Consider the following 14,464-nt stretch of genomic DNA (forward strand, 5'->3'; position numbering starts at 1 on the left):
CCGGATTTCAACAATAAATGTCTCTTCAGTGATGTTAGGCAGCAACCATTTGATTTTCTGGGGGGGGGTGGGGGGGGGGGGGGGGGCTATGGTTTTTTTTGGAAAAAAAAGTTTGTTTCCAGTTTTTGGAGAAAAAAATAATTTGTTTTTGATTCTGAGAAAAAAAAAATGTTTGTTTCACCCTCAGCTGCCACTATATGTAATTCTAAAATTAAAAGAAAAAAATTGTTTTCGACTTGTCGCGAAAAAAATTAATTGTTTTTCGCCGCAGGCGAAAAAAAAAGTTTGTACAGAAAAAAAAAAACCATAGCCCCCCCCCCCCCCCCCCCCCCCCCCCCCCCCAGAAAATCAAATGGTTGCTGGCCTTAGGGATCGAAACGGTATTTGGAAGGCCATATAAAATGTACCCTCATTTTCAAATTGAATTTTAAGAGTCAATATAGGATGAACGGATCATATAAACCGGAGGGAAAATATGATACAAGCCCAAACGAAAAAATATAAACGAGTCTAAATTGAAAACTACGTTAATAGTTATCAAACGTACCAGGATTATTGAACAGATATATTATGTTAAGGAGGGGTATTTGCGAAAAATACCAGTCGAGAGAATGTTAAATTTCACGAGCCGTAAGGCGAGGGAAATTCATTCTCAAGACTGGTATTTTTCGCAAATACCCCTCAATAACATGATATATCTGTTTAATTACACCGAATGTTAATGTACTAAAACGCATTGATGATCGTGACGTTACAATCGTCCAGTCGGATAGGGTATTTTTTGGCAAATACCACGGCAGAGAGGGTGAAAAAGGCATATCCTTTTAGCAAATACCCCGGCGGCGTTAAAAATGAACGATATTTATTTGATAACAGTAAATTGGTGAAAAATACACTGGCTTTTAACCAATCAAAACCCCGGATTCTTACATAAGGTGTAATTATGAACAGATATATCATGTTAAGGAGGGGTATTTGCGAAAAATACCAGTCGAAAGAATGTTAAATTTCACGAGCCGTAAGGCGAGGGAAATTCATTCTCAAGACTGGTATTTTTCGCAAATACCCCTCAATAACATGATATATCTGTTTAATTACACCGAATGTTAATGTACTAAAACGCATTGATGATCATGACGTTACAAGCGTCCAGTCGGATAGAGTATTTTTTGGCAAATACTACGGCAGAGAGGGTAAAAAGGGCATATCCTTTTAGCAAATACCCCGGCGGCGTTAAAAATGAACGATATTCATTTGATAACAGTAAATTGGTGAAAAATACACTGGCTATTAACCAATCAAAACCCCGGATTCTTACATAAGGTGTAATTAAATTTTAAAACCTATGATTGCGTTGGATAAAAACCGCAATTTTTTATACGTGTGCATGTAAAACAAATTTCGTTTTATATGTATGTATACCGTCTTTTCGCATGGAAAAGAGGCCACACAATGTGCAGGCTCCATAACACCTCAAAATCAGAATACGTGTAAGTAAGTGCGTCTTTTAAATTCTGATGCATTATGAGAAAATATTTTCAAACCATTTGATTGGTTTAGAACATTATAAACAATTGAAATTCAGTCAATGACGCTACATTATTAGGGGTGCTAAAAATGAAATGACCAATAATCTATTACATTCCGAAAAAAAGCAGAAGATCTTAAATCACCATGATTTTAATCTATTTCAACAAAACATCAAACTCAAAACGATATTATCAAAAGACAGAAGCATACCAACATTTCACTTGTTTAAATTTAATCTTTGAAATGATTTCCTTTCTACCATCTGAGTTTGTATATTGATTTTTTTAGACCAAGAGTGGTTATCAAGAAATAAAATGACAATTCATTTTAAGGAATAAAATATAATTATGCTTTAGAATATTGTATTTAATTAAAAAAAGAAACGAAATTTATATAAGCTGAAATATAAATTGACACTTAAATCACCAATTGCAAATAAACCAGCTTTAACACGATGTACGCTTGACACAAGTGTCGTCTATATATATAACGTTATGTCTTTTCTCTCTTACTATTTAAACATGTTAGATGATACATACAACTTTACAACCATATCACCAACTGGTCCATTTGTTGATGGAGAAAGTGTGGATTTCAAGTGTTGTTTTCAAAGAGAAGACAGTCCAGACACTACTCTGTCATTCCAGTGCCATGGAGAACTCATAACTCAAGAAATTGACAACTTTACTTGTCTAAATTTAAATGTCTCAATTGATATAGATCAGAATAGAACAAAATGCACGTGTACAGCTCAATCGAAGGATATGAGTTTTGATGTGCGCTCTGAGCTTCAACTGGTTATTAACCAATGTAAGTAAAGTCAATGCATTTAAAGTAAAGATATTTAATTAAATTAGAAATTAAATTCTGAAATCTATGGACGATGTGTATGTACGATCCTTATTTTTAAACGACATAAATCTTATAAGTGGATGATTTTGTTATTCTGCGAAAGTTAGGTCTTTTCACAAAATAATCTTACAATTAAAATTGAAAAATTAAATTGAAATGTTTATGATTTACGAGTGTTTTTAGTCTGTCATGTGATTTTGTCATTTTAATGTTATATTTAACATTGCCATAAAAGCGGGAAGGCGACTAGCCACAAAACCAAGTTCAACCCACCATGTTTTTCTTAAAATGTCCTGTACCAAGTCATGAACATGGCCATTGTTATATTATAGTTCGTTTCTTTTATGTTCTCCACTTATATTTGATGTGTTTCCCTCAGTTTTAGTTTGTAACCAGGATATGGTTTTTTTTTCTCAATCGATTTTTTAATTTGAACAACGGTATACTACTGTTGCCTATATTTACTTTTACGATTTTTTTTGTAAAAAGAGTCACTGATATAAATCTTTTTTAAGGCATTCTACACATGGGAATACTAGAAGTTATTATGAGTGAAACATTTTATAGAAAGATGAATCCTTATCTAATATAAATGGTACCAATTCTACCATACCAGATGCGAATTTTGACGATTTTAAATCTCTTCGGTAATTCAAATTTAAAAAAAACCAATTAAGTCTGCCTCATATCATGACTTACATCTAGACAATGTCTATGAGCTCCAGGGTCGGTTGGAAACAAAACTTTATGACAAGAGAGATAATTTGGAGCTTTCCAACTATTAACTTTCCATTTCTATGCAGCAACATTTCAGCAGCGCTGGCATACGGAATATATATCTCCTGTCAATACGAAATTCCTGGGCTTGTATTTTCTATCGTGATATCCTTAATAGATGGCTGCTATTAAACCAAGAGTTTCAAGTGATGAAGTTGAAATCATCCTATCGGGAATTTTACGGACGCCATCGCCAGTTGATTGGCCGTTATGGAATATCTGTTTCACAGATGATAGAGGTTATGTTCCTTATGTCGTAACTACAAATCCGTGCCCTTTTCAGGAATAAGACTTATTACTGGATTCGTTCTTATATGCGCTACACGTCGGGTACCACATGTGGAGCATGATCTGCTTACTCTTTCGGGGCACATTTCGAATTAAGAGTTTGGATTTCCCTCTGGTATCTTTAGCATCTCTATTAAACAAACAATCCTTAATATGCATATCATATGCTAAAAAGGTATAATAATCTTTAGTTGTCAAAGTTGTTTTACATGTTGATTATTGATTGAAGATTCAAATGCAATAGATATGAAACTGTAATTATTTTAATTACTGCATGAAATGAAATTATAGGCGGAAATTCTTTTAATTACTTGAAGTTTCTGTAACGTGCATGTTTTATGTTTTTAAGATGACTTATCATTCGAGTTATCCCCAATAACCAATGTTGTCTATGATACCTCGACAACATTAGCATGCCGTGTACCTGTATTACAATACCCTTTTGCCTTTGGACACTGGAAATATACGAATGGAAAAGAAGAGAAAAGTCTCATATCGTCAATTATCTCAAATGAAACAACACTCTTGACAGTCAAGAATAGCACTTACGAAAAAATGGGGATATACTATTGCACAGTAGTTGATGTCAGGAAAAATAATAGTCTCATAGCAAACGCATCGACAGAATTATATGTACAAGGCATGTATAAATATAATTTGTTTTTTAAGGTTTAAAAAGGGACACTTGTAATAATATGTATCTCCAAATTTGACAATATTTAAGTATACAAGAATGATAAGAAGAATTCAGTGTAATCTTCTTCTGAAAACCAGAAATATTTCCAATGTCGTAGTCAAACACATGACTTGCATTGGATACTCACATGTATTAGAATCTACAAAAACCTAAACAAAAATGAAATCTTGAAAAAGAAACTCATTTACGAAAGATTAGAAATCAAGCGATGAATGGATCATTATGTCGTAGTCAATATAAAGAAATTGTATGCCACTGTCATGCAAGTGAGAGGTTTAGGTATCTGAAAAACCAGGTGTGATTCACCATTTTCTAGATAAGAAAATTCCTGTACCAGGTCAAGATCATTACAGTAGTTTTTCATTCGTTTGATGTGTTTGAGCTTTTGATTTTGACATTTGATTACGGACTTACCGATTTGGATTTTCCTAGCAGTTCGACATTTTGTTATTTTACATTTTATTTGTATCTTTTGGTTGATGATGCATACAAGACAAAATCAAAAATATTAACAGAGTGATAAGATACATGTATTTGTTGGTGTATAGCCATCATACAATCACTTTATTTAGAACTATAACGACTTTTGAAGTAGAAGAACATTCTCTCTTTTTATTTGTTATTTATCATATACTATATATCTATATCTTTATACAGAGATTGTCTTATTACAGGACCAATTTTTCTGAAGAGAATTCATACCAAACACGTTAATGCCACACTGTGTTCGATTACTGTAACTTTTGAGAGCTTTCCAGACATAAACATAGAGTCTTTGTGGACAAATAACAGAAAGGTCAAATTTCATCAGGGTCCATTAAATAGGTTTGTCACGAAAGAAATGGACAAATTCAGAACTGAACAGAAAAGAGTAATAAGCTGCATGGATTGTATGTCAAGTAATGTTTATGGAATGATTGTTTCAAATGGTGTCATCGAAGAGAAATTTTACTTCGATGAAACAGGTATATAATAAAAATTGCACCATGTTTGTTCATATTGAATAATGTATGAGGGGGAAATAGTTTGTGCATATCTTCCTCTTAAAATGTGACTATATACATATGGTTTTAAAAATCTAAGAATGGTCAAACAAATTTAACAAAAAATAAGAACAATGCAGATGTAGGAAGGTTATTGTTCACTGTGTTTTCGATACTGGAAATACGCTAATTGTAGGGAAGCTGAAGTTGTTCAATAAATAAACTCATCATCGTAACATGGTTTAATATTTTGTGAGACGTGCACTTATAGTTCAAACGACTAATCAGTAACGCTCGAATGGAAAATATTTGAAAGGCAAAGAATATCAAAAACAAAATTTTCAATTTTTGCTTTGTCCGTGATAAACGATTAGAAATATATTTTTGGAGATGATAATACGATGTTTTCTTTGTATTTATTTGACTAATGAAACTTACTAGTATTATTGCAAAGGGTGTTGAACATCTATGTCATAACATTTACATTCATGTTGGTCAAATGAATAATTTTGCAGGGGAGCTGTGTAACATAACCCCCATGGTTAAAATGGATGGACAATTTATAGATGGCGAACAAGCATCAATTTCGTGTTACGATATCATCCAATCAGAAGCAAGTAGTCTGTATTTATCATGTGACAATGTAACCCACATAGAACAGGAAGTGATTGACGACGCTACCTTAATTAAAAATGTATTTACTGCCGACATAAAGGATGATGATACTTTATGTAGATGTCGTTCTAACAAATCGAACAGCGAGTCAATGTTAAATATTCACATATTCCCTTGTAAGTTTTATTTTCATATACAAGAAAAAAACATACGTATACCTGCTAATGATCTTAACCTAATACGTAACATATACAATAAAAAGAAGGAAAAATAAATCGACCAATTCATAGAAGGTGTCGGTTTTTGTCTCCGATGTCTTTACCCATGATATCGTAAAATTCAAATTTACGGCTGCTTTTATTCTAAGATAACTCAATAGAAACAAAATATAACAGAGCAGGTAACAGAAATGTGTTCGAAAAAAGGAATCGAACACTATTAAAGAGACATTTAAACTTGTAAGGCGAAAAGAAACTACAAACACCATGGCAGAATAAAAGACAAAAAGACAAACAACTGTATACTCAGTTGATCTATTTCGGACGATAGTAATAGTTTCAATGCCTGTGTGGTATTTCGACATTTTAACAAGTTGAAATCAAGTTAAAAAACTGTATTATGTGTGAAATTATAAATAACATTTACAGTTTTATGTTTCGGCTATATCTAAGAAGTCATTTTGTAGAAATATCTCCCAGTTTATGCCCTACTCCAGGGATTGCTGTTTTAACATTTTCTTGAAAGAGAGTTACTACTTACGAAGAAACTAGTATACTAATGGTTTCAAATAATATACTTGAAATAACCTTCGAAACGAACGTCATCATGATTTTGTTTGTTCTCTGTGGAATTTAAGTGCCACAAACGACCTCAGTTATATTTCACTTGTAGTTACCACAATCTTGTCCTTTTTACCTCGCTTGTGACATTATTGAATGCGACTTGCAGCTGACTTCTTTCTTGCAATGATTAACACGACCGTGCCACCAGATGAACATGAACTATTACCATTTAAAGCACATGTGTTGACCCCCTTTTGGGGTTTTTATTCGTTTCGCTCTTTCTTTAGTTTTATGTTTTTTCTTTTTCTTTCTGTTTGTCTTTTCGACATTATCTTTTATTCCATGGTTTTATTGACCTATAATTTTATTGTCCCCATGGTATCTTTCTGCTTACATTTTGTAACTTTATATTTGACATAAAGACACCATTTAAACTTATGAAATTAAAATTTTGACACATACAATCATCGAAACAATAAACAATATTCTTCGTATATATGTGTATCGATATTTGAAAAGAGATATGGGTTTGATGAATTAGACAATTGACTAATGGAATTTAAATAAATATGTAATAAATCTATAGCTTTATCTTAAGGTTTTTTTTCGTAGCCTTTTTTTTTTTTTAAATTCTTAATTCATTTAAGTACTGGAAAGCAACTTATTTTCGCGTGTTTACTTTCGCAGAAAATAACTAGAATATAAATCCTCGCAAATAACTTGTTTTTTTTCCAGATTTAACTACATACAGTAAATGTGATAATCGCGAAATTTATTATCTGCAAAGGGGCATAGTAAAGGCTAAACGCGAAATTAAGTAGTCAAAAAATAAGTTGATTTGCAGCATTCACTCCTATTTTGCTTTTTCAGACAAAGGATATAATGTATCACATAGAAAGGAAGTGTGTGAAAGTAATTCAGAGATAAAACTCACCTGTCATGACGATAACTTACCAGACATTTTTCACTTTGGAAAGTGGTTTCACCATTATAATGATGTAGAAATATGTAAATTACCTGGATTTTCATCAGGGAAACATACGTTTATACAGATACCTTTCTGTACATATGAAGATGTAGGGAACTACACGTGCAGCATAACTGATACAAGGAAGAACACAACAGTTTTTTATTCAACCACTTTTCTAAGTGTACCAGGTAAAAAGAAATGTATATGCCCCATTTATGGGCACTATGTTTTCTTGTCTGTGCGTCCGTTTGTCTGTTTGTCCGTCCGTTCGCTCGTTCGTCTGTCCCGCTCCAGGTTAAATTTTTTGGCCGAGATAGGTTTTGAAGAAGTTAAAGTCCAATCAACTAAAAACCTTCTGGCCTTTTCGTCCGTTCGTCCGTCTCCCGCTCCAGGTTTAAGGTTTTGGTCGAGATATTTTTTTGATGAAGTTGAAGTCCAATCAACTTGAAATTTTTCTGGTCTGTGCGTCCGTTCATCTGTTCGTTCGTTTGTCCCGCTCCAGGTTAAAGGTTTTGGTCGAGGTAGGTTTTGATGAAGTTGAAGTCTAATCAACGTGTAACTTAGTATACATGTTCCTTGTGATATGATCTTTTTAATTTTAATGCCAAATTAGAGTTCTGACCTCAATTTCACGGTCCACTGAACATAAAGAATGGAAGTACGATTATGGCATCTGTGAACTTTGGACACATTCTTGTTAATATATAAATTAATGTTAATAAACGCTTTTAGCAGCAACTGTGCAAAAACGTCATGACGAAGTTTAAACCTGAAAACTGTTACTCAACAAAAAACATGTATTCATTTTATAGTAAAAAAAAATTTGAATGTGGAGTTTCTTAATCATTATACCAAGTGACTTATAAACTAAATGAATACTTCAGATAATTACAACTGTAATAAAACCTAAAAACACATCAAAACAGCAATGCATAAGAACACAAATCGAGCGGATAGGATTTGACCGTATATTTTTTATTGAGTTTCTTAAACTTAAAATCAGAAAATGTATTTATAGTGTTTACTTTGTACATTATTTTAGATGCATTAACAACATCTAACCTTATATCAACTGGACTGCAACTTCCGTAAAATATCCAGCGATATCTTGACATCAAGAGACTTCATAAAATAAACCGATGTCATAAATGCTATATGACTGTCATACAAGTAAAAGGTTTGGCTGGTTGTAAGATCACGTTTAATCCACCAGTAAATTCCTGTACCAAAATATGTTTTCTATTCGTTTGACGTGTTGGAGCTTTTGATTTTGTCATTTGATAAGGGACTTTTCATTTTGCATTTTTCTTGGATATATATGCTATTTGTCAATACGACACTAGTGACGCAAAGTTGATCTCAAACGGTCATTTGATTAAAAAAAAACTTGTGAGGAATTATCATCGTCAAATTTTGATTTATTCATTGTCGTAATACAGCATTTTTCAAACATACTTTCCATCAATTAATATGTTAAAACTGTTCAGTAGCTGCTATTTTTCTATACACACATCATTTTACTATAATGTCTAAAATGCTACCAAAGCAGAACCGCATTGACTGCAATCGTAACTGTTTAAACAGTTTTGAATTTACATATCTGTTCAGTCCAAAAATTGACTGAAACGATAAACATGACTTATAATTTATTGTGTAGACTTTACAGATCAAGTTTACATGAAAAGACTGTTTCAGATGTAATTTGTTTACTAGTGACACAATTCTGTATCTGTCTGGATCAGACAAATGATTATAAAATCAGCAACCGACCTATTTATTTCAGGTCCACCTGTTATTGTAAACAGCTCTTTAGTAAAGCATAAGTCAAAAGCAGAATGCTTACTTAGTGTTGAATTTTATTCTTTTGATGAAATATCGACACTTACTTGGTATAAGAATGGAAGATTATTACATTCATCAGAACATCAAAGACCAAATGTAAGACAAACCACACATATTGTAAATATGCATAACAAAGACGTTCCAATTAAAGCGAAAATTGCAACACTTCAACTCAAACCAGTGTGTGATGTCGATACGTCTATATACCGCCTTACTGTAAAAACTGCACATTTCTCAACATCTCATACTTTTGAACAGGAAGGTAAGTGTATCCTTTCAAATTTTAACTACATAAGCAAAATATTATTTTCTTGACTTCTATGTTCATAATTCTTTCTTATTCTTTTTTTTTTTTTGTAATTTGACAATAAACTTGAACATGAATTTTCTGTTTTGAACGGTAAACAAAACAGATGATGTCCAGCAACATAAGTAATTGATTGAAAGATACACAGCCTAATAGAAAAGTACGAAAAAACAAACAAAAGTCTACCGAAAACTAAGGATTAAGCATCCAACTCTCTTCAAATACTGAGATAATCTCTTGTAAAAAATAATGTGAAAAGGGAGGGATAAAAGAGGGGCGAAAGATACCAGAGGGACATTCAAACTCAGATCGAAAATACACCGACAACGCTATGGCTAAATAAAAAAAGACAAACAGACAAATAATAGTACTTAAGACAAACTAAAGACTTGGCAACACAAATCCCACCAAATAAGTGTTGTTGTGTCATATAGCCCATGTATGTGGTCATCGTTGACCAAATTATTCCACAATGTTTTAACCTAATCATTGTTCAGAACGTAAAATATTGGAAGAGCTAATTTCTACTTTACTTTAAAGAACATTTAATTCAATAGCCTTCTTGTAAACAACAATCTGTGCAGTAATCATAATTTGAAAGGCAAGCTTTTGAAAAATATACAATCAGTGATCAATATTTCGTACTCGTGGTCAGCATTGATTTTTTATTTCATTTTAAGGGGGAACAAAGTAGGATGATTTTTTAAAACGTTGAAGTTTGAATCAGAAATAAAGTTATGTAATGTTATATGTATATAGATTACCTTCGCCGTATTTGTCACAACTTTTTGGAATTTTGAGTCCTGAATGCTCTTCAATTTTGTCCTTTTTTGGCTTTATAACTATGTTGATCTGAGCGTCACTGATAAGTCTTATGTAGACGAAACGCCCGGCTGGCGTATTAAAAGATAATCCTGGTACCTTTGATAACTATTGAATAAATTTCAATGCGATAGATGCAGCCAACTTTTTGTCCCGTATTAATTCATTTCTGACCAAATTCATAGTCTATTTTTATACCAGATATTGTTTAAAGCTCTTTCAGGAAACATCTTTTTTCATATTTTATATCTCTATTATTCTTTCTAATTTAATTTCAAAATATCAATGATATGAAAATTTCATTGAAAAAAAACTCCTATAATCGCAGCTGTAACACATTCTTTATCCTCATCGAATGACATTTTGCATATCACATCGGTAAACAATTGTTGCTTCTAATATGAAAAGTAAATTATCAAAAATACCGAGCTCAGAGGAAAATTCAATATGGTCAGTTATATTTTCCAATCGATGATTGGCTATTATAATTTAATATTATAGATTCCGCTCGACGAATATTCATATTTATTTCTTTACTAGATACCACAGTACACACAGTGTTAATAATGTCATTGCTAATAGCAACAGGAATTGTAGTTACAGGACTGATCATTATAATATGTAGATTTACCAAAGGTATGTCAAATCACAATTCGTGTTCAAAACGAAGCGTATAGATATTTTGAAGTGCAAGTTGTATTGAGTAATAAAAATGACGGCGAAGCCATATTAAAAAAGTAAAATCACAAAAATACTGAACTCAGAGGAAAATAAAATCGGAATGTCCCTATTGTTATGTAGGTTTTGTTTACTGTAGTTTGTTTGTTCGTCTTTCATCTTTATGGATATGGAATTTAGTATGTTACACAGAAACTAAACATAACACCTGCATTAAGTAGTAAAGTAGCTATATAATTTTTAATTTGATATGAAAAAAAGGATATGGGGTATGCTATGCATAGTACGATGGTCTTAACATGGTCCACTAAGTTTGTATATCTTTACAACGATTTCATATTTCATACCACGAGTTTCCGATGCCGTTTCGAGTTTTAAACTGATAAAGAGTTAACTGCATTTTAATATTTGGATTGAGAAACTGTAATAAAGTTAAAATGTTTGGATTGAAATGAAATGTTCAGTATCACAATTTTTCTTTGCAGCATCCCAGTAATGATATTTCTTAATCCCTAATTAAAAGTTGTCCATTTGTGCACACTGTTAAAACTGTATTGTATAACATGATATGCATTAATGACACCAATACAGATAATATAATGTGTTATAACTTATCCATTTCATATTAAGGAAGAAAAAAGAAGTTCCGGTTCAACAGAAAAAGGTAACTCTATATTAAGGATGCACACACAGTATTACAAGAACATGATACTTGCATTTGAAATCCTGGTCTTGAAAGAAATCAAGATGGATATACATTCTTTAATCTTAAATGATATCACTAAGTTTACAACAGCAAATATCAATATAATTTGTGAAATAAAACCATTATATATTTTATATATCAAAAAATAACAACCAAGAGCAATGGCGAAATGCATACAACAAAACACTTTACACAAATTATAGTAATAACCAAAGGATCTATCTATAAAAACGGCGTTCAGACAGATGCATCAGATGTAAGACAGGTATACGACATACATATTTTAATAATTGTCCCTCTGAGACATATCTAAGTATACTATTATATGATATAAATAACAGCAAAAATATGATTACCCTGATATCTACTATTATGTGATTTTTCAGTCTGTATACTAGTAATGCTGTGGTAGGACGACGAATTGATACCCAGTTTTATGAAGAAATTGATATGTTTATTGAGAATCTAAGTATGATTTCTTTATAAAGCATACTGATTTTTTTTCTATTCTTTCGAGTGTCATTAAAATTGATATATATTAAACATGAAAAGGCATGATGTATTCATCTTAAGATTTCAAGTCAATGAGAGCTCGTATTTGTACAATCAAGATGTTATTGTTATACAACAGTTAACTAAAAATGCAGCTCTTGACTAAACACATGATTTTTTCATGAATAATAGGAAAATTTGGCTTAAAGTTAGTGATATAGCAACGGAGGCATCATGTCTGCTTCAACAATAGACCGGGGTTCAAACAGTATTTTAATTTCTAAATCGCCCGGAGAAATAAATTATCTACAACCAAAACCAACTTCTCTCAAAAACAGAAAAATTAAAGATATGACATCCGGCATGTTTCTTCAAATTATGATATGTATATATAACAGTCTTCAAAATAGCAACAATCAACATTCATTCATTCAAGGGAAATTGAAGTGTTTTATTTTCCTGACATTATATTGTATAACAACTCGATCGGTTGAAGAAAGACAACTTTGAAGGAATATTAGATGTATTCATTGATTGATATTAACTGCAACGTGCATAGTAACAATATGAATTTTGAAACATATGATCTAGTTTTTCTTCCTTATTTTTTAAATATGCTACCAAATATTTATTGTAAAGTGATGTAAATCTGTGATTGCCAATGTTACTATAAACAGTTCCATAGGAAGACAGAAAGAAGTAAGGGCGGATTTTGGCCTCAATTTTCAAGTTCTTCGGACGAAAGATTTTGGACAATTTTTAAACATGTGTCTTTTTCAGTTCATTCAATTAGATTTTTAACTGACTTAGTCATTAAAAACGCTCCGATTCAAGCTGTAATAGGAATTCGTCTTCAACCTATATGTATTATCATCCAATACAGCTTATATTTCAATATTAAGAATGAACGCAAATGCGACCACTTTCATATCAGACGGAAACCGTATAAAATTTAACTAAAAATGCAAAAAATTGTGATGATTTCAGTAATTTAGCATGACTTTATGATGGTTGTATCCGATATATGTGCATTGTATTCTTAAAAACAGCGCATATGTATGTATCAGAAGCATTCAACTTTCCAATAAATAGCTTGAAGTTTACAATTTAACAATTTTGTAAATCTGCTATATTTTGGGGTCAAGAAGGGGTCTTACTGGAACAACTCTTTTGACTTTAATTGGTTAAGCAGAAGAATTAATTACACATATCGCACATACATGTTGTGTCTTATTCTGTATAGGGAAAGTAGCAAGTCCATAAAATTATATTTTTGTTGCTACGGCGGAAACTTTTTTTCAATTTTTGCTATTTAGGTATTGCACAGTTTGATAGTAATAACATGAAGGTATATACAAAAATCATGATAATGTCAACGAATGCGAAGTGAACACACTTCTAAACTCTTCACGAAGTTCAATTCAATATTTTGCTGGACAATTTAGCTTTTTAAATTTGTTTACTTAATAGAATCTTTTTGAGTGCGTTCAATTCTTTATTTGTCTTATAAACTTTTTCTATTTGTTTATGTGTTCCCGTTTCAGGACAGGCAGATGAGGAAACCACAGGGCATAATAGATATACAATGTCAGAAAATGAATATGAGCAGATACCATTTGATAGAGAATGAAAATTAAACGATGTGAATAATTGCTACTGTATACAATCGTTAAACTTAAAGTTATTCTTATTGCATATCTAAGCCATTTATAGTAAACTTACATAAGTTTTTTCATCATCTTGTTATTATTATAAGATAAAGCTTAGCCTAAAACTGCATTTTAGTGCTGAGTATTGAGATTGTAGTTATTATAAAGTATAACGAAATTACCAAACTTTGGTTCAAATTCATGCGATCCATGAACACTGACATATAAAGCATTATCAATAACTAAACAAGTGAAAAACCATTGCGATATTCCTGACTTGTTACAGACATTTCCCCAAAGGAATAATGGTTAATCCTGGATTATACCTAGCTTAACCTCCTACTTGTATGACAGTTCCGTTAAATTTACAAAATTGGGAGAGCAACCTATAATAACCAAATTTAGTTAAAATGACATTAATTGGGATCCAGAAGCCAAAACTGTGTTAATGTACGTCGCAACTGATTAAAAAAA

The 14,464-nt window shown here is 31.8% G+C and overlaps 1 protein-coding gene across 1 annotated transcript in view; it reads left to right on the forward strand.

Moving 5' to 3' along the window:
* Positions 1–14,464, forward strand: part of LOC139523698 (uncharacterized) — a 20,007-nt gene extending 5,543 nt beyond the window's left edge. Inside the window, exons 3-12 of the mRNA XM_071317910.1 lie at positions 2,059–2,340; positions 3,797–4,087; positions 4,819–5,109; positions 5,643–5,918; positions 7,395–7,682; positions 9,278–9,598; positions 11,006–11,101; positions 11,774–11,807; positions 12,236–12,318; positions 13,886–14,464. Of these exons, the coding sequence (XP_071174011.1) occupies positions 2,059–2,340; positions 3,797–4,087; positions 4,819–5,109; positions 5,643–5,918; positions 7,395–7,682; positions 9,278–9,598; positions 11,006–11,101; positions 11,774–11,807; positions 12,236–12,318; positions 13,886–13,971 (2,048 nt within the window). The 3' untranslated portion in view covers positions 13,972–14,464. The remainder of the gene's footprint in view (positions 1–2,058; positions 2,341–3,796; positions 4,088–4,818; positions 5,110–5,642; positions 5,919–7,394; positions 7,683–9,277; positions 9,599–11,005; positions 11,102–11,773; positions 11,808–12,235; positions 12,319–13,885) is intronic.

Source organism: Mytilus edulis, chromosome 5, assembly GCF_963676685.1.
Source record: "Mytilus edulis chromosome 5, xbMytEdul2.2, whole genome shotgun sequence".
In the NCBI taxonomy this organism is placed as follows: Eukaryota; Metazoa; Mollusca; class Bivalvia; order Mytilida; family Mytilidae; genus Mytilus; species Mytilus edulis.